Source organism: Penicillium cosmopolitanum, assembly GCF_028827165.1.
Source record: "Penicillium cosmopolitanum strain IBT 29677 chromosome Unknown utg000009l:1.0-9042332.0:1.0-9050551.0, whole genome shotgun sequence".
In the NCBI taxonomy this organism is placed as follows: Eukaryota; Fungi; Ascomycota; class Eurotiomycetes; order Eurotiales; family Aspergillaceae; genus Penicillium; species Penicillium cosmopolitanum.
The window spans coordinates 1,875,207-1,901,119 of NW_026622679.1; the positions used below are offsets into that span (position 1 = coordinate 1,875,207).

The 25,913-nt window shown below is 48.5% G+C and overlaps 13 protein-coding genes across 13 annotated transcripts; 7 read left to right on the top strand and 6 right to left on the bottom strand.

The window, feature by feature from the left end:
- Positions 1-824: 824 nt before the first annotated feature.
- On the top strand, positions 825-2,618 carry N7509_008798 (uncharacterized protein; the record flags this gene model as incomplete). The annotated part of the gene is made up of 4 exons (XM_056633435.1): positions 825-1,085; positions 1,174-1,668; positions 1,736-2,412; positions 2,477-2,618. 4 exons carry the CDS (start codon positions 825-827, stop codon positions 2,616-2,618), a joined length of 1,575 nt encoding a protein of 524 aa, XP_056484055.1.
- Positions 2,619-3,955: 1,337 nt separating this feature from the next.
- Positions 3,956-5,076, bottom strand: N7509_008799 (fumarylacetoacetate hydrolase family protein; the record flags this gene model as incomplete). The annotated part of the gene is made up of 5 exons (XM_056633436.1): positions 3,956-4,160; positions 4,215-4,311; positions 4,375-4,690; positions 4,761-4,999; positions 5,049-5,076. The coding sequence occupies 5 exons, from the start codon at positions 5,074-5,076 to the stop codon at positions 3,956-3,958; spliced, it is 885 nt and encodes a 294-aa protein (XP_056484056.1).
- Positions 5,077-5,280: 204 nt separating this feature from the next.
- On the top strand, positions 5,281-5,767 carry N7509_008800 (uncharacterized protein; the record flags this gene model as incomplete). The annotated part of the gene is made up of 3 exons (XM_056633437.1): positions 5,281-5,413; positions 5,472-5,521; positions 5,594-5,767. The coding sequence occupies 3 exons, from the start codon at positions 5,281-5,283 to the stop codon at positions 5,765-5,767; spliced, it is 357 nt and encodes a 118-aa protein (XP_056484057.1).
- A 1,511-nt stretch (positions 5,768-7,278) lies between these two features.
- Positions 7,279-9,176, bottom strand: N7509_008801 (uncharacterized protein; the record flags this gene model as incomplete). Its single annotated transcript, XM_056633438.1, has 6 exons — positions 7,279-7,688; positions 7,749-8,333; positions 8,387-8,679; positions 8,752-8,771; positions 8,824-8,953; positions 9,001-9,176. 6 exons carry the CDS (start codon positions 9,174-9,176, stop codon positions 7,279-7,281), a joined length of 1,614 nt encoding a protein of 537 aa, XP_056484058.1.
- A 1,389-nt stretch (positions 9,177-10,565) lies between these two features.
- N7509_008802 (epoxide hydrolase family protein) lies at positions 10,566-11,998 on the bottom strand (the record flags this gene model as incomplete). Its single annotated transcript, XM_056633439.1, has 4 exons — positions 10,566-11,266; positions 11,330-11,527; positions 11,600-11,656; positions 11,707-11,998. 4 exons carry the CDS (start codon positions 11,996-11,998, stop codon positions 10,566-10,568), a joined length of 1,248 nt encoding a protein of 415 aa, XP_056484059.1.
- Positions 11,999-12,765: 767 nt separating this feature from the next.
- Positions 12,766-13,994, top strand: N7509_008803 (uncharacterized protein; the record flags this gene model as incomplete). Its single annotated transcript, XM_056633440.1, has 6 exons — positions 12,766-12,959; positions 13,015-13,054; positions 13,135-13,259; positions 13,336-13,531; positions 13,597-13,900; positions 13,966-13,994. The coding sequence occupies 6 exons, from the start codon at positions 12,766-12,768 to the stop codon at positions 13,992-13,994; spliced, it is 888 nt and encodes a 295-aa protein (XP_056484060.1).
- Positions 13,995-14,159: 165 nt separating this feature from the next.
- Positions 14,160-15,287, bottom strand: N7509_008804 (uncharacterized protein; the record flags this gene model as incomplete). The annotated part of the gene is made up of 1 exon (XM_056633441.1): positions 14,160-15,287. One exon carries the CDS (start codon positions 15,285-15,287, stop codon positions 14,160-14,162), a length of 1,128 nt encoding a protein of 375 aa, XP_056484061.1.
- Positions 15,288-15,372: 85 nt separating this feature from the next.
- N7509_008805 (uncharacterized protein) lies at positions 15,373-16,503 on the bottom strand (the record flags this gene model as incomplete). Its single annotated transcript, XM_056633442.1, has 1 exon — positions 15,373-16,503. The coding sequence occupies one exon, from the start codon at positions 16,501-16,503 to the stop codon at positions 15,373-15,375; it is 1,131 nt and encodes a 376-aa protein (XP_056484062.1).
- A 538-nt stretch (positions 16,504-17,041) lies between these two features.
- Positions 17,042-18,572, top strand: rvb2 (RuvB family ATP-dependent DNA helicase reptin; the record flags this gene model as incomplete). The annotated part of the gene is made up of 3 exons (XM_056633443.1): positions 17,042-17,050; positions 17,105-17,551; positions 17,619-18,572. The coding sequence occupies 3 exons, from the start codon at positions 17,042-17,044 to the stop codon at positions 18,570-18,572; spliced, it is 1,410 nt and encodes a 469-aa protein (XP_056484063.1).
- A 200-nt stretch (positions 18,573-18,772) lies between these two features.
- On the bottom strand, positions 18,773-20,125 carry N7509_008807 (GYF domain-containing protein; the record flags this gene model as incomplete). Its single annotated transcript, XM_056633444.1, has 1 exon — positions 18,773-20,125. The coding sequence occupies one exon, from the start codon at positions 20,123-20,125 to the stop codon at positions 18,773-18,775; it is 1,353 nt and encodes a 450-aa protein (XP_056484064.1).
- Positions 20,126-20,404: 279 nt separating this feature from the next.
- N7509_008808 (polyubiquitin-binding protein UFD1) lies at positions 20,405-21,726 on the top strand (the record flags this gene model as incomplete). Its single annotated transcript, XM_056633445.1, has 3 exons — positions 20,405-20,407; positions 20,473-20,784; positions 20,869-21,726. 3 exons carry the CDS (start codon positions 20,405-20,407, stop codon positions 21,724-21,726), a joined length of 1,173 nt encoding a protein of 390 aa, XP_056484065.1.
- A 515-nt stretch (positions 21,727-22,241) lies between these two features.
- On the top strand, positions 22,242-23,093 carry N7509_008809 (TMEM53 family protein; the record flags this gene model as incomplete). The annotated part of the gene is made up of 1 exon (XM_056633446.1): positions 22,242-23,093. One exon carries the CDS (start codon positions 22,242-22,244, stop codon positions 23,091-23,093), a length of 852 nt encoding a protein of 283 aa, XP_056484066.1.
- Positions 23,094-23,615: 522 nt separating this feature from the next.
- Positions 23,616-25,678, top strand: N7509_008810 (DUF4246 domain-containing protein; the record flags this gene model as incomplete). Its single annotated transcript, XM_056633447.1, has 4 exons — positions 23,616-23,806; positions 23,858-23,939; positions 24,002-25,039; positions 25,109-25,678. 4 exons carry the CDS (start codon positions 23,616-23,618, stop codon positions 25,676-25,678), a joined length of 1,881 nt encoding a protein of 626 aa, XP_056484067.1.
- Positions 25,679-25,913: the final 235 nt, after the last annotated feature.

Here is a 25,913-nt window from a genome sequence, read left to right on the forward strand (position 1 = left end):
AAGGTGTGTGGCACCAAAAATGACTTTTGCGTCCATGCACGAATTGCACAAGGTTTCGGTGCCACAATGCTTGTGTTGTGCTGAGTTATCTTCTTCCGGTGCCAAGTCGGCTTGATTGACTTTTGAGTACTCTACTATGTGCTGCTAATAATTTATACAACTTGAACCTTCCGTGAATCTCCTGTGAACTGATGAGTGGATGGCGATAGGCGAGAATCTTGGAGCCAATCTAGGAGATTCTAGCTGACTTGCCGGAATCTGGAGAAGTGAAAAATGCCGTGGATCTTGTGCCAAGAGATCCATATACCCTTTGCTCGGTACTTGGAGTAGGCAAGCGAGCCGTGCTGTCAGCGGTGATACCCCATCGGCTAGCCGTGCTCAAGTGCCAGGATGGGCCGCAACTAAGGGTGGTGACATGGGGGGGATCGCAACAGCTTCATTTTGACTCGCCGACCCGGATGGAACCCTGTGGGCCGTGGAGACTCCGCATTTCTCTCTCCAGGCGAGGCCGGAGCCGACCATCCCCATCCCCAGTTCTCTCTCTATGGGTGGGTTATGTGCACTCACTCCGGTCGGTCTTCGGCACGCCAAGCCCGCCTGTCATGGTTTTCGCCTTCGCCCAACGAACTGGTACACTCCGTGTACAGACCGAACAACCCTAGTCTGTTTCTTGCAACAACCTTTCCTCTTCCCCCTCCCCTATGTCGTCGACCTCGTAGATCCCTTGTTCACTTCACTCAATTTTTCTGGCCCTCAAAGGGATCCATCATACAAGACACTCGTGTCCGATCCCTTCTCCTCAACCTTTAACGGGTGTCCCCAATATGACATCCCTTGAATTGCAACCCTCCTCCTCTCGTCCGGCAGACCAGGTCGAGCAGGACAAAGAGAACTTGGGTACTAAGCCCGACATCGATCTCGTGGAGAGTGCAGGCGCCGACCAGGTGGCCACCTACGGTGACTCCATAGTCGCTCGACTTCCCAAAGCCCATCGTGACTACCTGCTCCAACGACATGGCACATTGGAATTGGATCCCATTCCAGGAATGGGCCCGGCAGACCCTTACAATTGGCCCGAATGGAAGGTGAGTGACCATATACCCCGGATTGATCGACGGTGGAAATGGGAGGGACAATGAGCCAAAGACGATTTACTGATGCACAACTTGGTAGAAAATGACCAATCTTATTCTGGTGGCATTTCACGCTTGTATGGGTACATTCACTGCCGCAGCCATCATCCCTGCATATTCAGAGATTGCCGGGGAGCTCGGCGTCGGTATCCAGAACGCTAGTTATTTGACTTCCTTGCAAATCGCCATCCTGGGAGGTGCACCCTTGTTCTGGAAGCCATTGTCCAACCGCTATGGCCGTCGCCCCATCTTCCTCTTATCCCTCATCTGCAGTCTGGTGTGCAATATCGGTTGTGCCAAGAGCACCACCTATGCCTCTGTCGCCGCCTGTCGTGCTTTGGTTGCATTTTTCATCTCTCCTGCCTCGGCCATTGGCAGTGCAGTCGTAATGGAAACCACCTTCAAGAAAGATCGTGCCCGTTATATGGGTGTTTGGACCCTGATGATCACTTTGGGTGTACCAATTGGTCCCTTCCTTTTCGGCTTCGTCACCTACCGTGTGGGTTATAACTGGATTTACTGGATCCTGGCTATGGTAAGTTGTTTTGGGGGGTAGAGGGGAGTTTTGTTAGTGCCTTGCTGACCATTTGCGATCGGGACAGATCAATGGTGGCCAATTTATTCTGTACCTCTTCTTAGGACCGGAGACTCGTTATATCGGTAGCGGTGTTGACCGCGCAGAGGCAAACTGGAAGACAGAGTATCTGTCACTCCGTCGGATTGACCCTACTCCCTTCACCTGGTGGGAGTTCGTGCGACCCCTGACCATGGCCAAACATCCATCTATCCTTATCCCTGCCTGTGCGTATGCAATGGTGTTTTTGTTCGGTAGCGTCTTAGCGACCGTCGAGGTGCCTCAACTGCTGCAAGAGAAGTTCGAGTTGAATGCCGAGCAGCTGGGTCTCCAGTTCCTGGGTGTTATCATTGGGTCGGTAATTGGCGAGCAGATGGGCGGTGTTTTGTCCGACTTCTGGATGAACCGACGTGCCCGTGCCTTAAATCGCAAGCCCGACCCCGAGTTCCGTCTGTGGTTGAGTTACTTCGGCTTTGCTTTGGCCATTATCGGCACCATTGTCTTCCTGGTCTGCACGCAGGAGGCTACCGCCGGCCACTGGAATGTGTCCCCAATAATTGGCACTGCAATCGGTGCGGTTGGTAATCAGTTGGTCACAACGGTGATGATCACCTATGCCGTAGACTGTTACCCCCAAGAGGCCGCTAGTGTCGGTGTGTTCGTCACCTTCGTGCGCCAGATCTGGGGTTTCATTGGCCCATTCTGGTAAGATCTCTCATAGTTGATATATTTTGAGCCATTGGAACCGTATCGCTAACACTCTTTGTAGGTTCTCGCCCATGTTCGAGAATGTCGGTGTCGCCCCCAGTGCAGGTATCGCTGCGGCCATGATCGTTGTTGTCAGCGTGATCCCGACTATCTTCCTGCACTCCAGGGCCAAGATATGGCGTCGAAATGAGCGTGAAGAGTAATGGTGACTGCTTCGAGGTGTGGTTCGCAAATATGAGTAAAGTGTTTCGGCTGTTTTTTTTTTCTTTTTCAAACAGTAGACGAAGACATTGGATAGGATCATCTTAAGAAGGATATAGAATAGACGGCATGTCGGGGAAGGGCCTGTATATATGCATAGTGATCAATGAGTATGTGATGGTTCAGCATCATAGAATATTATTCAAATATGCAATTTGGAATTTGAATGTCGACTGGCAAGCCCGCCTGCCAGGGCGTCCATGAAAACGGCAGTGGGACATTGCTGGTCGAGCATCGTCCAAAGTGGGCGGCCCCTCAGAGATTGTTGGAAGAATCGAAATGTTAGTCTGCAGGGAAAGAAGATCCAAATGAAAGAGATGTGAATAGTAAGAGGAATTGGGGAGAACGGGAGAAAAAATGAATTCTGACTGACATCGGCCGGCTTAAACAAAAAGCCGCAGAGGGTCTGCTAAGGCGACCGGGACAGCTCGGTCCCAGATCCCGATAAAATGCCGGAGCAAAGAAACATGCCATCGGACTACTGTTGAGCTTAGCCTAGAACAGCTTCGTTGGGCCCGCGAGGAAGACTATCGTGTTTGTTCCGGCATTCGAGAACGGGTTTTACATAGCATAATGGCTTGTTTTGAAACGATATTAGGATTGTGATTGTGCTATGGTAGATTTGATTTACGGCATGCCGAGTTTCGGGATCTCCCGTTCGCAACTCACCCAACCTTTTGAGATGCTGAACTTTCTAACGATGACAATCTTAGACCTATGGCCATCTGCCTGTAAATATATTATATTATGACGCTGTCTCCAAATATTGAGTTGACATCAAGAATGTAGTAACAATGTTGGTCATGTCTCCTATAGTCCCGGCGAATAGTGCATGGCGGGAAAAATCTACTCCGCTCGGGAAAAAGTCATATCCTACAACGTGATATGATTGGGCAAGGCTCGCACACCTCTTCTATCTTCATTGAAGAACTCATATTGGGAATTCTCTCCTTTAGTCTATCAATTTCTTCGTAAAATAAGATGCACAATGAATTGTTAATAAAAAGTAGAAAGAGATGCAAAGCGCGCGCCTTTCATAATGTCGGCGACGCCCTTATAGCTCCGAGTCTTCGTGATATACACTCGCGACTGTTGACAGTGGACTGCAAATGTAAGGTACTACCTATATCTACTAGCAGTATACACCTAGATACAGAAAGGAGCAATGAGTTTGGCAGCTACAGATCTGAAAGTTCAAGTTATTCTATAAGAGGCATGGTTATATACAATTCAGTCACATTCACTCTATCACGTTCAAGTTCCAGACTGCCGAGTTCTTCTACTGGTTCTCAATCTTGTTGATCAGGGTGCCCACGTGAGGAAGCAGCTCCACAGAAAACTCATCTCCAGCCTTAATAAACTCTTTGGGGTTCTTGGCTGCACCAACACCGGGAGGAGTACCGGTCAGAATGATGGTACCAGCAGGCAGGGTAGTGCCCTGGGAGAGGAAGCTGACTAGCTGCGGAACACTAAAGATCAAATCACTGTCGAGTGTTGGTCAGTATGTGATTTCCTTTTCAAGATCGAGCTTTACATACGTCAGAGGGCAGTCCTGCATAACACGGCCGCTCTTAAGACCACGGATGTGGAGCTTGCTAGCATCGGGAATCAAAGCTGCAGAAACAAGGGTGGGGCCTATTCATCATGTCAGCGCTATGGGACACAATTCCAAGTATCTGATACCGGATGGACTCATACCGATAGGGCAAGCGCCATCGAAACCCTTGGAGAAAGACCATTGGCTTTGGTTCATCTGTGAAGTCCGGCTGGACACGTCGTTGGCGGCGGTGTAGCCCAGAACGTAATCCAGAGCCTCGGACTCAGATACATCCTTCGCATCGCGACCAATAACGATAACCATTTCAGACTCGTAGTCGCCGGTGTTGTCCTGCTGCGTAATCTTAGGCAGAACAGTAGGCGCGGGCCATGGGTCGGCCAGGGCGGTTGATGGCTTCATAAAGAGAGTCGGCACATCAGGGATAGGGAGAGACATTTCCTTGGCATGCGAGCTATACTAATCGGATGTGTCAATATATAAGTTATGAAAACGCCTACAGTCGAGGCATGGGGTAATTAGTACTCACGTTCAATCCGATGCAGCGGATCGAGCCCACCTCGGTCTGCGCCAGAGGGGATAGCAGTCGCGCAATGGTTTCGGTAGTACCAGTCACTTGTCCAGGGTTAAGAATCGAAGATCCAGAGAAAGGTCGCACGGAAACCTCCTCGCCCCGATAGATGGCGAGTCCAACATCAAGCTTCGGGTCGACCGGCTCACCGATCAGAACCTTGGCGGGGTTGGACTTAGGCACGAAGCGCACCAGGCCTGGATGTGTTAGATTTCATCAATATTTAAATCTGTTGTTCTGACTCACGCGAAAAGGTGGATGCGATTTTGGACATTGTGAATTTGAAGATCGAGAGGAATTGAGGGGAAAAGCGCGTTCTTAAGATCGGCGGAGTATTTCTACCCCGGGCCACCCACAATCTGCAATTGTGGAGAGCGATTTCGGTGGCGACGAAATCGGCGCCGATTCCACATAAAAGCCCCCGCGAAGTCGCATTTCTGGCCGATTGATACTGTTTTGCTTCCACGTCTATATCAAAATGTCTGCTCCCAAGGGTCCCTTCCACCTCGTCACCGTCAACACCGCCCCCGAACGCGCAAAGCGTCTCATCGGCCGTGTTGCCGAGGCGCTGAAGGATCAATATACCATCATCCACGTCGACAATTGCGAAAGTAAGTGTATCTACCACAATTGACTATATCAGACGGTACAGCTAACACATTTTCACAGAGATCGACGAGGTCGAGGCCAAGGTCAAGCAGCACATGCCCGAGGTCCTGGTAAGTGTCTGCTCGGGATATCCGAGACCTTATCCGAGAAAAATCCAGAACCACCAACTAACCCACCAATAGTTCAGCGCTTCGATGTGGACCGATGAGGAGGCCAAACAGATCCACAAAATCGCCAAGTCGGTCAATCCCACCATCAAATTGCACGCCATTCCCACCGGGCTCCAGGTCGAGCGGGGTCCCGATGCCATTGTCGAGTACCTCGTTGAGAAGGTGCCACCCCTCCTGGAGAGCTAAATTAGAAGACCACTTATAAAGATACCTAAATGTATATATTTGCTGAAATACCATACTTGCATATTGAAATGCCAATCCAATCATCTGTTCGGGAACTCCGACTGGTCAGACTTTCGAGTTTATGGCATACGGGAGGTCTCAACGTCCCACCCCCGCACTGCACCGCACCGATATCGGGGTCAAATTACATCTTCAAAGCATTTTGGCGGGGTATTTTTCCAAGATTAGTATATATGCAATTGGAACTCTGCTGGAGCTTATTCGACTGGTAATTCTCGATAAATTTGAATAGAATGCATATACTGGCCTCAGTCAGAGCAGCCGCTTACGAACAAGACTCGACTTCAAGTTCAACTTGAAGTTTCAATTTGGTCTTGAAATGTTCACGTCCACGCGAATAGTATTGTAGATGCCAATACACAGGCGATGAATCAGTCAAGAGAGAAGAAACATAGTACATGGAAAACTGTTGCCAGTGATGCCCCACACATCATACCTCTATCTCCCTTGCTATATCCAATAAGGACATCCGCTGCCTGAACTACCGCAGATGCCAAAACCGCCGACGCTACCGCCGGGCCCTCGTAGTAAAATGGAAGGATACCTGCAAGAACCCCCAATGGCAGAGCACGTGCCGAGTACATACGTTGATAATAAAGCTCCCCCTTGGTAACCTGAGACGATCCAGATAGAGCTGATGGATTGGCAAGTGCGATGATTCCCCCCGCCGAAGAAACGACGGAAGCGAGCAGGTTTGGGATAAGCCAGAAATTTTGCATTATGGTGATGCTTTGTCTGCAGAATGTCTGCTTCTATCGTATGTATCCTGCTTTTCCGCAAGTCAGCTATGGTCTGAATCTCCGAGTCGCTGATACCCACTTCTAGCGGGGAAGGGTGTTGGCTGCCTGCCGGGGCAAGTGATACGATCTGTGAGAGAGACTGGGTAGGTATAACAGATGCGGCAACTGAGGAGGTGCTCTCGATAATTATGATTTGGTCGTCGAGTAGAGAATCGTTTCTGATGAGCTCCTTCCGCGGAAGACCGGACGAATTGGACATGTCATGGGTCAGCCGGATTTAAGACGGATTTAGGCGCGCCATGTTGGTCTTGATCTTCATTTTGAAATTCCCAAAAAATTCAGATACGGTCAACAACTGCTCAGGCAAACGATTTGATTCAAAGTTGACTTTTTGCAATTTTTGAAGCGTTCACAGTCGGACCATCTTCACTTGATCTTGAGAGCTTGATTCAGGTTCAGCCAACCGTTTTTATAACGTCCATTTGGTAATAATGGGCTTAACTTCTAACACAATTTTGCAGTGTGCTCTATGAACGATATATAAAAAGTTGAAATTCACAAATTCTAAAATAGATATCAATGAAGAATCTCCCAAATTTGCTACAAAGGCGGCTCTTCAAATGCAAGTTATGAATATCCATACATAACCACTCAGTGTAAATAGGTCAACATGTATTTTTTTACCACACAAATTCCTTTTTATCAAATTAGTCATGTCAAGATTTTCGAATATTGCGCGTGGTCACTCACTTCAGTATGAAACGTAATTGAAGGCCCGATATCGTTAGCTTCTTGAGACACAGCGTTTTGTGTCATCCGGATCATTTGTGTGGGACCGCAAGCACCTACTCCAACACGACTCTCCGAGCCACACTGGGAAATGAAATAGGTAACTAGATTGAACACATCCGGTCGCCCATACCGGATACTAGGCAGTCCAATAGCCTGGTCTGTCACTCCTTCTCTCCCTTTCTCCGCGTCATCAATAGCACCTGTTGAAGCCAGGCTCGAAGAGTCCGACCTTTTATCAGACGTTGTATCAGAAGTAACGTAAATGAATAGATTCACATGCTCACTCTCTTGGAGCTGATTTATTTCTTGCTCGAACCATTGCAGAGACTCTATCTGTGTGTCAGATCATAAAGCCTTTAAATGTAATGCTGTTGAGTGATACTACTCACCCGATCGTTTGACTGCCCAAATAAAGTCAATCGTTTTGTGAATATTGGAAGCGGTAGCTTCTTTGATCATGTTCAGCGCAATTGAAAAGGTGAAGGTAGATCCACTGCCACCAGCGACCAAAATTACTCGGTCAAAGTCCGTGAAATTAGGGACTTGACCGTATCCGCCATCTATGGAGCATCGAAGAACTTTCCCTGGTTGATTTTGTGCTGCCTCATATAGAGAGCCAGTGTAGCCGTCATACTTCCGAATCAAGAATTCGGCAGGGTCTGTGCTGACAAGCGTAAAAGGATGGGTTTCGAAGAAGCGTATTGATGGCATCCATAGAAATACATGAGACCCGGGTTTACATGAAATGGGACGAAGGAGCTTCACTTTAACTGCTCCATCAGCCATCGGGTAAATCGTTGCATGATTTCTGGGTAGATTCCAGCATAGCTTTGCAATTCGAATAAGTCTATCAGCAAACCATATACATGCGGTGAATATTATGATACTCAGGGTTGAGCTGCTGAATTCTGGTCGATGCATTCCGACTAGGATGATGATCAGGAGAAACATGACAATGTGAATGATATAGAACACTAGAAAAAGTCAACAATGGAATTTCAAAGATCATTATTTGTGAGATACTCACATTCATAATAGTTTCGTGCCAACCAAGCTATGGTTGAAAAGCCAATGACGACCATGGCCAGGCCAGCTATCGCACCTGCAAGGTTTTCCGTTTGGCGCATATTTTGGAGATCACCAGATATTCCATAGGAGCTCAAATATACAGAGGCGTGAAGGAGGGTTGTGAATATGCAGTTGTAGCCAGCGGTTTTGTGCAACGGCCGTAGCTTCTCATATGAGTGGCCGGATAAAGGGGCCAAGGGTGTGTTCTTAAGGGCAAGAAAAACAACCAAAACGAAGTTTGTGACGGATATCCTGAATGAGAGAATACTATTTAGCATATGTCTTGGAATCAATAGTTGAATTTACCAGTGGAGTAACGCATACCACCCAAACCGCTTAGCAACCTAGAGTAGATTTAGTGAGGCTCCTTGGAATGTCCATTCTAGACTGACTTACATATTTAAGACTTGTCAGATCAACATTGGTCAGAGCGAGAATCAGATTGATAGCCCAGTATATGGAATATAAAGACCATCTTTCCAGAGATATGCCTAACACTTCTTTCTTCAAATATCGCGCTCCGGCACTGTTCAATTAGAATCTCAGCTCCAAGCATCAAGGCCATATACTTACCGACGATATTGCATGATCCTTCGTAGGATTGGGCCTGGCTTTCGAGGGCCATAATTCAGATATATTACATTTCCCCAATGATGTACCGTTATAAAGACCATGATTACCCCAACAGAAATAGCGAAATACTTGTCGCTCCAAACATTGTTGGTGTGAAGAACTTCTTTGATACTCATTTCCAATGATCAATTTGAGAAATGGGCAATAATAGTAGATCAGACAGAATAAAGAAATGAGTGCATCACATTTTAAAAGTCCCGGATATAAAGATTCTATTATCCCACAAAGACTCAATATTCACCGACCGGTTCCGCTACCTCGGGAGCGGACATCGTTATCAATCAATTCGCGTATCAATCTCTTGGCGTTCCATGGTTTCAGATCTTGGCCAACCACGGAGCTTCAAATACGATTGAAAGTCAAAAAATTGGCACTGGCAGTCGGATGAGCCAGAATGGCAATCGAGCTGCAGGGACTCCGGAAATTTTACAGTTTTCGTGGGGTGGGGGAGAGCAAAGATGAGCGCCAGACCCGATCAGATAACAGTCTAAGTTGGCTAGTGCCAACTTTGTACCGGAAGCAACAAAGCTTGGTGGATACGGTTGAACGGTGCATTTGCCTGTTTGATGGGCTTGCGAATTTCCCTTCTCGTCCAAGGGAGCGTCTCTACCCATCACCGCCTGGCTTTTGCTAAGATTAGACCCACAAACGCATCCCAAACCGCCGTAAGATCGCCAGAGGTGGAAAGTGCGACTCGAGGATGTTCAGTGGGGTTGAAGAAAATCTTTTCGCTGCGCCTCAATTCTCTTTGCGGCACACAGTAGTAATTTTTGTGTGTATATTATAATGCTTACCAACCACTAGATTTGGGATCCCACCTTCCAAAAAGAGCCTGACCTTCGTAGATTTTACGGAAAAAAAGAGTTTGAACCAGATTAGAGAAGTTGATTTCGAGAGTCAGTGCTCGAATCCCGGGTCATGGCGGGCTAGGCAAGCTATTATACTGTCGGATGGTATTTGGAATATATGGATTGCGGATTGAGCGGCAGAGTGTTGGCCGAGGTCGCCATAATTATCAGGTAAACCTTGGAACCAGCCTCTTTGTCCTTGGAGAAAACCCGAGCGGATGACCAGATCTACGCTCCATAAAAAGCAAATTATAGTACGATTCTGGGTACCCTCTGGAGTTTGGTCATCAGGAGGCCATTCAGATGTCAATACCTCTGGTGCAGCCTATCATTAAGATGCATGCAATGTCACCACTGTATTCCAAATAATATCAAGATGGATCTCGATTATTGCGAAGATGGTCCTGATTCTTACTGGAATCAATCGTAATTTCCACATTTTCAAACGAGATTCTGTATATACAGGTGCATCTGTGCACCATCATGCAAGTTTTTGACTATGCATGCAGAAGACTCGATAGTCTCTCATGCAGGTAATTGAACCCTGTGCAGACCATCTTTTACTTGATCTCTTGGAGTCCACTTGCTATCCTAGGGGATGTAACATTGTTGTAGAACCTAGTCATGAAAAATAATTGGGAAAAAGACCAAACCTCTTCAATAGCCGTCCCGGCCGGGAATCAGACCATAGCAAGGACCTTGTTTGCCAAGCATTGCATGAAGGTCATTCACAATGACATTAGGGACTTCCCATGCTGCAAAGTGACCACCATTATCGTGCCGACTCTGTCGGACCACCGGGCCCAATGTTGCAACCCAAGTGGAGGGGGCTGCGGCAATCTCACATGGCAGGTGGGCAAGACCAAGCTTCACGCCAGGAATGTAGGACATGAGCTTGGAGTATGGGATCCCTGACACAGATTCGGAGTGAAAACCTTCGTAATAGATACGAACACTGGCCTCTGGTCCTGCCCTGGAGAACCAATAAATTGATATCCAAGTCAATATCTCGTCGTCAGTCCATGGGTACGAGTCTGTCCAGTCATGGAGCTTTTCGTATATCCAAGCCAGAAGGGCGACCGGGCTATCAGCCAACGAAACGCCGATTGTTTGTGGCTTAGTTCGCTGGATTGTGTTGTAGCCATATCCTTCGCGATCAAACCATTCAGCCCTTTCACGGCCTGCCTTCTCTGCGTCGGAGTATGGCTTGAGGGCATGTTGAAGGGCAAGAAATGGACTTGTACTCCACTTGGGCGGTTTGGCCTCGATCATATTGACGTGGGAGGCCTTGCAGTGGTCAGGGTACCGGTAACCGACCGCTCGTGTTATCCAATAGCCCCAGTCTCCACCCTGGGTAACTAAAGAGGTCATAATATCAGTATGTATGTCCTTGACATCCTGAGTTTGCGGCTACAACTCACCATACTCTTCATAACCCAAGTTTATCATAAGTTTATGCAGAACTTCGGCATATTGTGCAAGCCCGAACCCACGTCGATTGACTCCGGAAGAGAACCCAAAGTTCGGCAGGGAGGGTGCGACAACGTGAAATGCAGGCTGGCCATCACCACCTTTCAGCAGAGGTAAGAGTTTTGTCACTTCGATGAACGACCCCGGCCCTAAGATAGAGTTTAGTCAAAGCTGCCTATTTTTATTGGGAGCATCATTATTGAAATGTTGGGCTCGCTTACATCCATGGCTGAAAAGCAAAGGAATGGCACTTTCTGCGTCACTTTTCTGATGAATGACTTCAAATGATGTTAGCCAATTATCATGAGATATTCAAGCATAAACTTACAGTGAATATCCAAGATACCAAATCCCTCAACTTCTATGTCAGTATGATACTGAGGCAGTTCATTCAACTTGGCCTCTGCTTTTCTCCAGTTAAACCCATCCTTCCAATAATTTGCGAGTCGTTGAACATCTTTTGCGGGAACACCAAAATCCCACGGATCTTGGTCAGCGGATTCTAGTTGAGAAGGAAATTTAGCCAGGGCAAGACGTTGCTGGAGCTGGTGGAGTTCCTCATCGGAAACCGATATGGTGAACGGTTTTGGATTGGGGGTAGCTGGACGGTCAGGCATCATGGTGCTAAAGGATGATGACACTGTGGGGGAGGAAGCGTAAGGAAAGAGGACCTGTCTCTTTACCCTTATATTTCTTCCCTATGGTTGATCTAAATTCATGGTTCTCTCCATTTTCCAGGGTATTTGTAAGCCTCGTCGTCTTGGCTGAGAATTACCCCTCCTCACTGGCAGCCCTTACAGATCGGCATGCACTCCGCGTCCTGTGGCTTTTGGCAGTGGCATCCTCTCATATTGCCCAATTGAATGACTGTTATGCGATATCAATGCTCTACCTGGTCCTCTCCATGATGCAATTGAAGTGGGGCAAGTAGGCTAGGCCTTCTCGAGCCTTTTTTCAGTATGTAGCCCGCTAAAAGGGTCCTTCAAAGTTTACAATAAGGCCAAGAATAGTAGGAGCTATCTCCAAGGGGAAATGGCACCTTTTTAGTTCCATCCATTGCCATCTGGGCGGTCAATTCTTGTTTGTGTTTGCTGTTGAGGAAAGCAGAGGATGGAACAGATTCCAATTAACAAAAATACATTTAACTTCATCCAGCTGCCTGGAATTTCCACTTCAACAAACTATCAATCACCCGGGTATGCGTTTTGCACGACCTATCTTATTGATATCGCTTGTTTAATGGTCAGGGGATTGTTGGACTGGTTATCATTGATCCATCATGTCCCTCGACCTGATTAGTCATCACGGAGAGGTTCCCGATTTCTCGACGGCGACGAGTCGCGCTCTCCGAGATCCATGAGAACCTCTACAATCCAAGCCTGCAATCATGTTGTTTGTTAGAACAGCTGTCACCGCTACTCGAGGTGTATCCGGGCTTCGTGCCTTTTCGACGGCACGCGTCTTTCGCGCTGAGCTGGCTTACCAAGTCTACGGTCCGGAGAAAGAGCAGGCTACTCGGGATCCCATTCTGTTCCTGCATGGACTCTTCGGCTCTAAGCAAAATAATCGGAGTATCAGCAAGTACGCGATAGCCATGTTAGCGCATTCTCGTTTTGAGCCTAACATCATTTTCCAGAGCCCTAGCCCGCGATTTGAAGCGTCAAATTTTCTGTCTGGTACACTCAAGACTCGCATTCCCTATTGATCCGGAGAGCCTAGTTCATTGAAGGAGTCTTACAACTAATTCGCCGATCAGGATCTACGGAACCATGGACAGTCTTTCCATGCCCCGGAACACAATTATAGTGCGATGGCCGACGACGTCCAGGAATTCATTCAGCAACAAAAGATGGATAAGTGTGTTCTCATCGGACACTCCATGTAAGTTGTGAACCCAGCCTAGACTCGCTATCCAGTCATGAATTCCATCTTTTAACATGCGCTAATATTGAAAAAGGGGCGCCAAAGTGGCAATGACAATGGCCCTCCGTACTCCGGAGCGCGTCTCGGGCCTGATTCCCGTGGACAACGCTCCAGTCAACGCAACGCTGAAGAGCGACTTCCCTAAATATGTGCGCGGAATGCAGCATGTAGAAAATGAAAAGGTGAAGAAGCAGTCGGAAGCCAGCAAGATTCTTGAGGCCTACGAAGAGGTATATCAACCATATTCTCAAGGCGTATGCAACATGATCCAGACGCTCACAACACTGCCGTTTAGTCTCTTGGAATCCGTCAATTCCTTCTCACCAACTTGATCCGCTCTGAGGATGATGGGACATACAAGTTCCGTGTTCCCTTGGCAGTCTTGGGCAAATCTCTTGACAACATGGCAGACTTCCCATATGGCCAGTCGGACTCCATTCAATACAATGGGCCAGCATTGTTCGTTCGCGGAACGAAGTCTCAATACGTATCAGATGACACACTGCCGGCTATCAAGAAATTCTTTCCGAGCGCACAGGTTGCCGACGTTGAGGCTGGACACTGGCTTATTTCTGAAAACCCCGAGGGATTCAGACAGGGTAAGTTGTTGAAGTTCGAGTTGCCAGACAAATTGGGTGCTAACTTGAAGGTCTTTTTTTAACAGCGGTGGTGAAATTTCTGGGATCACCCTAATTGGAGCGAATCGTCCATTAAATACACAGGCATTCGAATATATTACTAGAAGACCAATAGAAGGATAGAAAGATAATTGCATGACGTTCAAAAGTCCACTCGGGACGCATAGGTATCACTAGTAAATCAAACGCGGAAAAACCCTCCAGTACAAGAATTGTGGTATCAAAACCCTTGAGCTCCCAAATTATTTTGCCTGATCTTCTTCTTCTTCTTTCTCTTCAGTGACCTTTGACCTATCCTTATATCGGGATTAGAAGATGGCGCAGGCGACTCGCTAGTGGTGGTGGCGGCTGCTGATGGACTGTCATCATCAGAGCATTCTTCTCTCAGACGTTTGTTATTTGCAACCGCTGCAGACATCGGATGGGCCTGGGGGGTTGAAGAGATACCAGTCTTGAGTGGGGAGCTTGGAAGACCACCGCCATTTTGTTGTATTCCTGAAGCCTGATTGTGTTGGATGCGCGCTGAAGACTGGCGAAGGGGATCTGTGGAGACAGGCTCTGAATGGCCCAATGGGGGCTGTGTGGTTGATTCAGACCCTCTGGAGCCAGCGGAAGGTTTGTTGGTAAGAGCCGATTCCAATTCCTGCGATTGATTTTGGTTTCGCCTGCTCGACTCCTGGACATCTGCTAGAGCCGTCGACTGGGATGAAAGCATGGAATTCACATCAGCCCGTAAATCTACCATTTCACTCTTTGTTTTGTTAAGCATTGCCCTCATCTGGTCGCATATTTCCTGGGCTTGCGTGGCACTAGTGTTCTCTGTCGGAGAAGATTGTGGAGCCATTTCTGTCGGTGGCTGTATTCGTAGCTCATCCACTAACTTTCGCGTAGCTTCAAGTTGGGTTTTCAGGTCTTGGAGCTGCGCTTCCAGTTCATTTGACTTTGTAGTTGAAGCTTCGTTGCTTTCCTTGGATGCAGATGCAGTGTTGAGACACTCGGTCTGGCAAGTAGAGAATGCATGGCGGAGAACGTTATACTGGGCTTGGAGCTCCTGGAACTTGTCAAGATGCCAATTGGTGCCTGTTTTGATTCCTGGTATATCCCGGTTGACAGTATTTCTGAGTGCAACGACTTCTTCATTCAACTGACGGGCTGATGGGTACATCTCTTGTATGACATGAGCCATTTGTGTGACCATGGACTCTGTATTGATATTGTTGTATCGAAGTTCCAAAGATCGAAGAGCTGTAGCAAGTCCCTCGTAACTCTTACTGCAGTTTTTAACCTCTTCAGAGGCCTCATATAGAGCTGGGACACGACGTAGAAGATCATCCCAACCCTCTTTCATCTTTATGAGCCTTTTATCATGATCTGATATCCGTTCTCTGAGGCCAGCAGGCGATTCAGAAGACGGAGCTCGCTCTTGGTCGGAATTATTTAGAGCATCGACCCTTTGAGAAGTATGATCGATTTTTTTTGGTGACATCGGAAATAGCATCAGATAATGCTTGCCCTTGTACTGCAAGTTTGTATTCCAGTTGCTCTCTCTGTGTGCTTAATGCGATTCCCATATTCTTTTGATCGGCAGACAGTGTACAGACACTGTTTTCATGTCTTTGAACTGTCTGGTTAATAGCTTGCAGGAAATTTTTTAAATCTGAGAGGGCTTCGGTGGTCTTTCGCGCCTGGGCTGTGAGCTGATCTATTTCCTGTCTTGACGAAGCTCGTTCCTGAGTTTGCTGTGTTCTTGCTTCCATGAAATGCCTTGTTTCATATTCTGCAGTGGATCTCCATTCCTCGATAGCATTGATGCTTTTCCGGAAGGTTGTGTGCGCTTTTGATTGCGACTCAACAGTGTTGCAGACTTTAAAGATGTCGATGGGCTTTTCAGGGAGGTCATCCTCTTTCTTAATGAATATTGTTCGTTTGATCTTCCTCACGTCATCTTCCAGCCTAGCCATGTTCTTAACAGTGCCAGAGGTAGTCTGGACGGGACCCGTTGCTGGAGGGGTCTGCAAATTTGTGGTCTGTCGAAGCAATTTGCCGATATCCCCATTGAGTTCGGTTGAGCGTGTTTGGTGCCGGGTGATAATATGGTTGATCTTGGCCAGCCGATTTTTGCAGGCCGCGGCGTCGGCCTCCAAGCTTTCAATCGTGGCGGGGAAAGACTTTGTTTGTCTTGCCTTTACCAGGTCACGTTGATAGGAAGACTCCTCTCTTTCAAGTTTTGTCCTTTCTTGTATCTGGAGCATTCGTGAAGCTCGGGCATCCACGAACTCTAGCAACAACCCGCTAAAGTCCAATCCATCTATCTTCTGTGCCGGATCAGATTGTATGCGCGGCGCCAAATCCGAAGCTTCTCTTGATAGAGGATGTTGTGCTTGTTCGTGAGCAGGTAGGGAAGTGGTGGTCGGAGACGAGGGCTGCGAATTTTGTGAGTGGCGAGGGAAAGAAGATGTCGCAAGTGGTGGGCGAGGTCGCTTTAGACGAGGGTCACTTGAGGTGGGCATGGGAGCTCTGGAATTGGCCTGGCTGGGCACGTTGTGTGGACTGTTCACCTCCATGCTGTAGATTGCAACTGGCCAGGGAAGAAATCACACATGTGGTCGATAGAACATCTCGATATGATAGACAATTCTGTGGGTTGAGGGAACGCAGAATCACTATCAGCTCCACGGTAAAAATGTGCAGCAAGCATTGATTCCTTGTTCAGCGCAAGCACAGACGTGATCTATCACACGGAGCGCGTCGCGCTAGTGCAACCAAACTAAAGAGAGAGTTGGTTAGTGGAAGAGGAGGATGGCAGGAGAGAAAAGGGTGCCATACCTTGGGGGTAGAGGGCAGTTTCACAGATCGCATGAAGTGGAGGAGGGAGAGAAAGAGAAAGAGAACATAAGAACGTGATCTTTCACGTCAGAGCCGAAGACTGCGTTTGCTGTTTGCGCCTTCCACCTTGGGGATTAATTGGTTATGAGTCACGTGACATTGGATCTTGATTGGACAGGAGAAGGCGCGAGGAATCTCTCACCTCAACTTCCGCCTTTCATTCTCAACACCTGCTTCCTGTTCCCCCAGACTAAGACCTTCTGGAATTCGGTCACAATGGCTGTCGTGAGTTGTGAAGCTCCCAATCGTTCACCTGCCCCTACTAACCCCCAGAAATAGCCTATTTCCACTGTCGCGGAGAGCAAGGAGCTCCGGGGCTTGAACCTCATCGCTGCCCATTCGCATATCAGAGGCCTCGGTGTCGATTTGGACACACTACAGCCCCGTGGCGCATCCCAGGGTCTGGTCGGCCAAGAAAAGGCGCGCAAGGCTGCCGCTGTGATTCTGCAAATGGTGAAGGAAGGCAAAATCGCCGGTCGCGCCGTGTTAATTGCTGGCCCTCCTAGCACCGGAAAGACTGCCATCGCTATGGGTATGGCCCAATCGCTTGGATCCGACGTTCCCTTCACGATGCTCGCTTCATCGGAAATCTTCTCCATGGAGATGTCCAAAACTGAGGCTCTGACCCAGGCCTTCCGAAAATCTATCGGTGTGCGAATCAAGGAGGAGAGCGAGATCATTGAGGGTGAGGTGGTGGAAATTCAGATTGATCGAAGCGTTACTGGAGTATGTAGCCTCTCTGGTCCTTTCCCGCGACAGAATAAGCGACAAGCTGACCACCGTTATCTCATAGGGCAACAAGCAAGGCAAGCTTACGATCAAAACCACCGACATGGAAACGATTTACGATATGGGAACAAAGATGATCGATTCAATGACCAAGGAACGCGTGATGGCGGGTGACGTAATCTCCATTGATAAGTCCTCCGGCAAAATCACCAAGCTCGGTCGCTCGTACGCTCGCTCTAGGGACTACGACGCCATGGGCGCCGACACCAAGTTTGTGCAATGCCCCGAGGGCGAATTGCAGGTTCGCAAGGAAATTGTTCACACTGTCAGCCTGCATGAGATTGATGTCATCAACTCGCGGTCACAGGGATTTTTGGCACTTTTCTCGGGCGACACTGGGGAGATCCGAAGCGAGGTTCGCGATCAGATCAACACCAAGGTAGCAGAGTGGAAGGAAGAAGGCAAAGCCGAAATTATCCCCGGTGTTCTTTTTATCGACGAGGTTCACATGCTCGACATTGAGTGCTTTTCTTACATCAACCGTGCCCTCGAAGCCGAGCTGGCACCCATTGTTATCATGGCCAGTAACCGCGGTCAGGCTAAGATTCGTGGCACCACCTATACATCACCGCATGGTCTTCCTTTGGACTTCCTCGACCGGGTTGTCATCGTCAGCACCCAACCGTACAGCGCGGATGAAATTCGGCAAATCCTGGCCATTCGGGCACAAGAAGAGGAAATCGATGTCTCACCTGATGCCCTTGCCCTCCTGACGAAGATTGGCGAGGAGTCTAACCTTCGATACGCAAGCAATATCATCACTACCTCTCATCTCCTGAGCCAGAAACGCAAAGCCAAGGAGGTCAGTATCGACGACGTACAACGCAGCTTCCGTCTGTTCTACGATCCGGCTCGCAGTGTCAAGTTTGTCAACCAATATGAACAGCGTTTCATCGGAGATCAAGGCACCGTCAATTTCACGGCGACTACCAATGGCGATGCCATGGAACTTTCATAATAACAGTTCGCTTTTCTTTTTTCCATAGGCGCGTTCAAGGCTCATGGGGAGACGGTTTAGCGGGAAGAAAAACTCTACTATTTGACTCTTTTCTTTTGATTGCCACATCAAATGATGTATGATAGGATTGGCGCTTTTTCAAGGAGATTTTTATGCTTTTGGAATTGATTTGAGACCTAATTGCATTTTCCGGTATTACATTACACAAAATTGACTGTACCACTCCACGGTCCTGTATCTCCCACCCTGCGAAACTCCACGCCTTCGCCAAAATATCCGGCGCTTTGCCATGCCTGCATCATAGAGCTTTCATAAGGCCCATGGGCATCACCGCCATCGCGGGCGTCAGACCAACGATACTCCCACATCGCAGGCCCTTGCTCAAGCTCTGCAGACGGCGGCGGATCAACCCAGGCTTCGCCCGTCTCACTCTTATACTGTCGAGTGAGAAGTTCGCGCTCTGTGTCGTAAATTTCAGGTTGATCCCGACCCATCAGGATATCAGCTGCCCCAGTAACAGCCTCGATCGCTTCCCTTCTTCTAGCTTCGTCCGAGTTCTCATCCGTCATCTCAGCGTCTTCGGGTTCTTTCCCCTTTTTGTTATTTTTCTTCTTGTTCTGCCATTTTGGCTTTCGTTGAAGACCCTTGCCGAGCCGGGCCAGCGCTTCTAGTATTGTTTCGCCACGTTCCAGGTGTGTGATAATTGTGTTCAAAACATCAGCAGTCAACACCTCCCCATCCATCCGGTTCTTTTGCTTTCTTTCTTCGTCGCGCTTTTCAGCGGCTTCTTTTGCCTTGCGAATATCCTTCTTGGACACCCCATCCAGCCAAGAATCGTAAGCAGCGTCCGGGTCCACGGCTCTTCGTACGTAATTGCCCTGTTCGTCGAACCGACCCTCTTCCTGCTCCGTCGCCATATTGAATGCATCGAGCAAAGGCGCATGCTTCTTCTTTGCGCCAGCGCCAAGCTCTTCGTCCTGTTCTTCGTCCGCCTTGGCCCTTTCCTCCTCGTCGACTTCACTATCACTTTCTGAGTCGTCGTTATTCATCGCATCGGCGGCACCTTTGCTTAAGTCGGCTGATAGTTTCTTCCCGCCTGTCGAGGAAGCAACCTGGCCCTCGATCTCGTCATTCTGTAGGAATCGAACATTCTTCTTGTTTTTGCGCGCTTTCTCGTCGGCACCGGCATCACCCTCGCCCTCGCCAAAGTCGTCTTCTAGCTCAGCGAACATGTCGTCGTTGTCCTCGGCGTTTTCCTTCTCCTGTTCATGCTTTGATTTTTCCTCTCTGCGTGCGGAGAACCCCTCATTGTCACTGTCTGAGTCGTAACCGTCGATATTGATCGCTTTCCTTCGTAATTTTTGGCCTCGTCGACCAATCTCATCGGCATCTAGAACAGCGTCTTCTTCGGGCGCTTCGGGCGCAAGAGCAGAGGGATTGCGGAGATCAAATCGTGGCTTTTTATCTGAGGAAGCTTCAAGCTCGTCCTGATCGAGATGGGAACGTGTGAAATCTTCACCAGCCCGCTTGGGGCGAGACTGTGAGCTCTGCATGGTACTTCAAACGGAAGATAGTGACAGGCCGAGAGCTGTTGCGTAGCTGTGCAAACGTCTTGTTGCGGGCATGTGCAAGTGCAAGTGTATGTAAAGTCGGAGCGGAGCGGCAAATTGTGGGCGGAGCAACCTTGCCTTGCGTCACTCCGCCCGCTCACTGCACTTTGATGCACTTTGGGAATTGAGCGTCCTGGTCTTCTTCACTTGGCACAGATTTCGATGCTTCAAACACCTCTCTGTGTTCAACATTCGTGATTCCACTCTATATCACGTCAAATCATGGTGAGTCTCTGCCTTCTCCCCAGCTATCGAGGGAGCTCCCAAGATTCCGATCTAATAGCTCTCAGTTCCGACCCGACTACGGTTTCGATGACCCTATGGAAGGTGTTCTAGGTGCCGGCATGATGCGCGGCACGGCTCGCCGTTTCGATGAATATTACCGCTGCTATCCAGTTGCAATGCTTCCCGGTCCCGAGCGAGAGAATGTCAACCATGGCGGGAAAGTCATCATGCCTCCAAGCGCATTGGACAAGCTCACTCGCCTCCACATAACCTATCCTATGCTTTTCGAGCTGCATAATGGTGCAAAGGAAAGGATGACCCATGCTGGTGTTTTGGAGTTCATCGCTGAAGAGGGCAAGATCTATCTACCATTTTGGGTGAGTGGCATGAAAACCGCCTCCGAATTCAAAAAACGCCATCAACATCAAGCTCGGTTCTAACTTCCTAACTATCCTCTTTAGCTCATGCAAACGCTCCTCTTAGAACCCGGTGACCTTCTCCAGATCAAGTCTACAGACCTCCCCCCGGGTCAATTTATCAAGCTTCAAGCTCAGTCGACCTCCTTCCTCGATATTAGTGATCCCAAGGCTGTGCTTGAAAATGCGTTCCGCAACTTTTCTTGCCTGACAAAGGGCGACGTTTTCACATTTGCCTATAATGACCAGATCTACGAGATGGCCGTCCTCGAGACCAAACCTGCGGGCTCCAAAAGTGCGGTGTCCGTGCTAGAGACCGATCTAGAAGTCGACTTCGCTCCTCCCGTAGGATATGAAGAGCCACAGCGCACCAGCGGCACCAGCACCCCGGGAAGTGTCGTAAGCGGCGGCAAGCTACCTACCGGTGGGCTTCTTCACCCCCATGGTACGATGGCACAGTCCATCAACTATTCTGCCATCGCACCGGAATCAACTGATGCCGCTGCTGGAGCGAAGGCCGTCTCATCGAATTTTATTTCGGGGGGGCAACGACTTAATGCCAAGAAGGGAAGCAAAGCTCCTACTCCCAAAGCCAGCACTCCGGTCCCGGGGGCTACAAACCCCCAGCACCCTCCACCAGTTCGGAAAACCAATGGTCCCCAACCTCTCCGACTCCCTCCTAACCAGCTGTTCTTTGGCTACACAATCAAGCCGCCTAAGCCACGCGACGAGAACGGACTGGTAATTCCAGAGGATCAGCCCAAGTTCCAGGGCATCGGTCAGACCTTGCGGGGGAAGAAGAAGGATCTTGGGGGCTCAGCAACACCCACCTCGGGCAGCGAGGCTGAAAGCCAAAAGGGCAAGAGTAGTGGCGGCGGCCGGACCCTGGGCAAGAAGCGCTGAGATGGCTCCCAGTCGTGATATTTCATGAAACCTTGCATGACGTTACGTTTTAAAACCTCTAGATGTGATGCCTCTGGATGATGTGCAAGGAGGGTGGGGGCGGGGCACTATTGGTATGCGGGCATAGCGAGGAATAGGCGTTTTGGTAATTTGATTGCGATGGCAGAATCCAATTCTCGGTTTCTAGTATCCTCTTCCGGCACCCTTTGTACTACTAGTAGTTTCTGGTCTAGTCCAATGGCTCTGGTTTTTGATTGATACACAATATGTGAGTTGTCTCAATGACTTGTATCTTCTTGATATATCCCAAGTGTTCATTAGAGTCATAAAATACTAGATCAAGAGTATCCATAAATCGCATTGTTTGTAAAACATTTACCACTAAGTACTACTATGTACTACTACTAGTATGCTAATTTCGACTTGCAGTCGGGCCGGCACTTGGCCGGGTATCTCCGCGACTTGTTTTGTTTGCTCCTTGTCAGCACCACCATCCTGCCAATCAAACCTCCATCATGGCTGCACATCCAAATCCCTTGGCTTCTTTCGTCAAATTGAGTCCTTCTGTCTATATGCAGGGTCCAACAGATGTGGGGGACAAAGTAAATCAGCCGTTGATCTTCATCGCTTTTTGGATGAACGCACCACCTCGCGCCCTCGCCAAGTACGCAGTCGAGTACAGGCGCCTGGTGCCTACCGCTCGCATCGTTTTTGTGCGTAGCTCCTCGGATGATTTCTTTTTTCAAGCCACCGAAAATGCGCAGCGAGTGCAGATAAGCCCTGCCGTGGAAGCAATCCGCTCTTTTGTGGCCCCTGAGAACCCCGTTTTCATGCATCTCTTCTCGAATGGTGGCCTGTCAAAAACCGCCAACATGCTCAAGGCATACAAATCTGCAACAGGGCAACCCCTCCCTGTCTCAGCAATGGTAGTGGATAGTGCACCCGGAACCGCCAAACTCGGCTCCGCGGTTCGAGCGTTCTCTTTTGCACTTCCTCAGATGTGGATTCTGCGATTATTCGGCAAAGGTCTCCTGTGGATCTTCCTCGTAGCAATGAAATTGATCCAGACCATCACGAGATCCCCAGATGTCATCAGCTGCGCACGAAAGACGATTAATGACCCCTCGCTTGTGCAGGCTGTCAATAACAAGGGTGTCCCCGTTCGCTGCTACATATACTCCGAGACTGATGATTTGGTTGATTATCGCGATGTTGAAATGCATGCATCTGAATCGGAAGCTGCCGGCTGGCTCGTGCAATGTAAACGATTCCAAGGTTCACCTCATGTTGGACATATGAGAGCAGCGCCGGATCGATACTGGGGCATTGTCAAGGAACACTTGGAGCTCTCTTCGCGCACAATATGATTACCTTACCCACGATGGTGTCTTATGCTATTTAAAAAACACTTCTGTTTTTGATATATTGAATAATCTGGCATTGTTTTCTTCAGCAACATTATTATGGTGTGTTTGACTTTTAGAATCCCGTGGCACCTTATTACATTTAGTCACCATGACAATAATTTCTCCGGGCCTCCATCCACATATATATACCTACCTAGGTATGAAGCTCAGAAGTCATGAGCCGGAGTGAAGTTCCGAGTCCTTCCCTGGTGGAGCTTTCGATGGTACGAATTGTCCCAGCTATCCCACGGATAACGACGACAGCAGTGCATCATTGAGTGAAAACAGCTGTCTTCCCCATGGCAATATAGCGCAAGTTCCCTCTCTATTCAGAAAGATTTTTCAATTCCATCTTGCTGCCCCGAACGTTGACCCCAATCCAGAATTCCTTTGGCTGGGTAGACCCATCAATATTTTGGTATTTCATTCTAAAACAAAGTCAACAGAAATCTACAGAGTACTTGTCCCGGTGTGGCTGTCGCCATGTTCCAGCATCGAGCAAATGAGGAAAGTTTCCTCAGCATCAGCAACAACCAAGACTATCGATTTCACCTTCCTGGATATGGCCGTCCGTTGGATTATTCTCCGACCGAACAGAACATCTATGGCGTGGAGAGCCGGAGCATGTTTCCGTCAGCTGCAGATGACCGAGACATCGAGAATGGATATACCGAGTAGGTTGGACTTCTATTTTGGTCATAAAGCAAATGCTGAACCCTAATTAGATTGCCTGTCCAGACTCTTCGCGAGATAGCCATGGTGGGTATCATGGAGCAGATAACGGACATCCCGGAATGGTGGAAGAAGGTATGTGCTAATTTGTATGTGACTAAAGTTTGAGAGCTTATTTAATTGTTTGTTTCTGGCAGGTCTCAGATTCTACTGTCACTGGGGAATGGAAAAGGATGGCCCTGAATAGCGGTAAAGATATCACAGAAAATATGGCCAACTGGATTGTGGACGAATTGGCATTCAAGGCAATGATCTACGAGAGATTCAATTGTGTTGGGCTGTACAACGGTGATGCCACCAAGTCTGACACCAATGTGCCCGAATCTCTCATTCAGGAGATACAATCTACAACTCAGGTCCTAGAGATGGAACATGAAGAGCTGCAATTCTATCACCCGCGAAGTTTCAACAAGCAGCGAGACCTTCTCGCAATGGCTCTTTATCCACTCATATATGGCAAAAGCCGAATTCTCCCGGACAGACTCATCGGCCTGGATGAGGCATTGCGATTTGCCGGTCAGGGCGAGGTGATACCTGTTCCTAGTGATAGTGGGGTTACAAGAGAAGATATAGCTTGGCGAGTACGAGCTCGAGCAGACATTTCAGTACGGCCATATAGCCGGATGTTTCAAGTTCTCCCAACAGACTGGCAGCTTGGGGATGACGGCAAATGGCACATTTCCACTTACATCAACAATTTGCACCCAGTCAGGCACCGCAATTTATACGGGGTTATCGAGAAGGTTTTCAACTGCCTCGTTCCGCAATTTAACATGACCATCACGCCGCTCAAAGACATGCTTCATTCTCGGGCCCGAATCGAATACCACAAGGCCGAGTACTACCCTGTATCGAAAGAGACTGCGAGTCAAGCACCCCAGATAAAGCCCCGAGAAGCGCAGAGTGAATTTGAGGAACGGTATGAACAATGGAAAATGGAAAACTATATTGCCGTTCAGCCTGATGCAGGGAAGTTCATTCCTTGGGCTGTACCACGGTGTCTGATGTCGAAGCTTCCGGAGGATTTACCTAGTCCCGTTCGCATTGAGCAGGGAGTCAATCTGAGCCACGACTACAAGGATAGGGGACTTCAAGTTGTTACGCGGCTCATGGGCGTAGATCTTACTCCCGATGACCCGTACCATCAAACAGAGTGGCATGTCGAGGGTCAAATGGTGAGTTTCTCAACACAACCTCAGATGGCAAGATCCATCATGAAACTAAGAGGCCTCTTTTTTCCATAGAACGAACACGTCTGCGCCGCGGCCTTCGTCACCTATGAGATTGATAATATGGAGGAAGCCATCATGGAATTTCGCAATATAGCTGAAACGGCCACACTCGAGGAGGTGGAGCACGAACCCAAAGACTTTATCTGGCTCAAGCAGGTGTTTGGCCTGGAAAATGGCGAGCCGGCTATTCAGCGCTCTGGTTCAATGAGATGCGCTCTTGGGCGTGCCATTATCTTCCCGAGTACGGTGCAGCACCGATTTACCAGATTTGAACTGAAAGACAAGTCAAAGCCAGGGAAATCGCGCGGTTTAGCATTTTACTTGATTGACCCGAATATCCGCATTATCTCGACGGCCAATATTCCACCTCAGCGATTAGATTGGACGCTGAAAGTCGATCCCGAAGACGAAAATCTTGCGCATTCTATGGCAAAATTAGCGCTAGATAATAAAGACAAGAAAGGGGACATGCCGTTGAGCTTGGATGAGGCGCTCAAGATAAGGGTCAGCTGTCTGAATGAACTGATTGAGTTTGCGCGGTATCAACAGGTTGCGTTTGAGTCAAATCTGTTGATGCTTTAAATTACTGATCTTCTGGTCTTATACTTTCACTTTTCTTTATTTTATTCAAAATGTAATTGTCCAGGTGTTGAATTGAATAACACGAAAAAACCATGGATACTGTAGATTCCCGATTAATATCTAAGATAGACGACCACCGTTCTGTATAGACACAGCGGAGTGTAGATGGTTTTATAGAACCTAGTAGTAGTCATATATTACTTACAGCCCTACGTGGTTCGAGTAGTGGTATTGA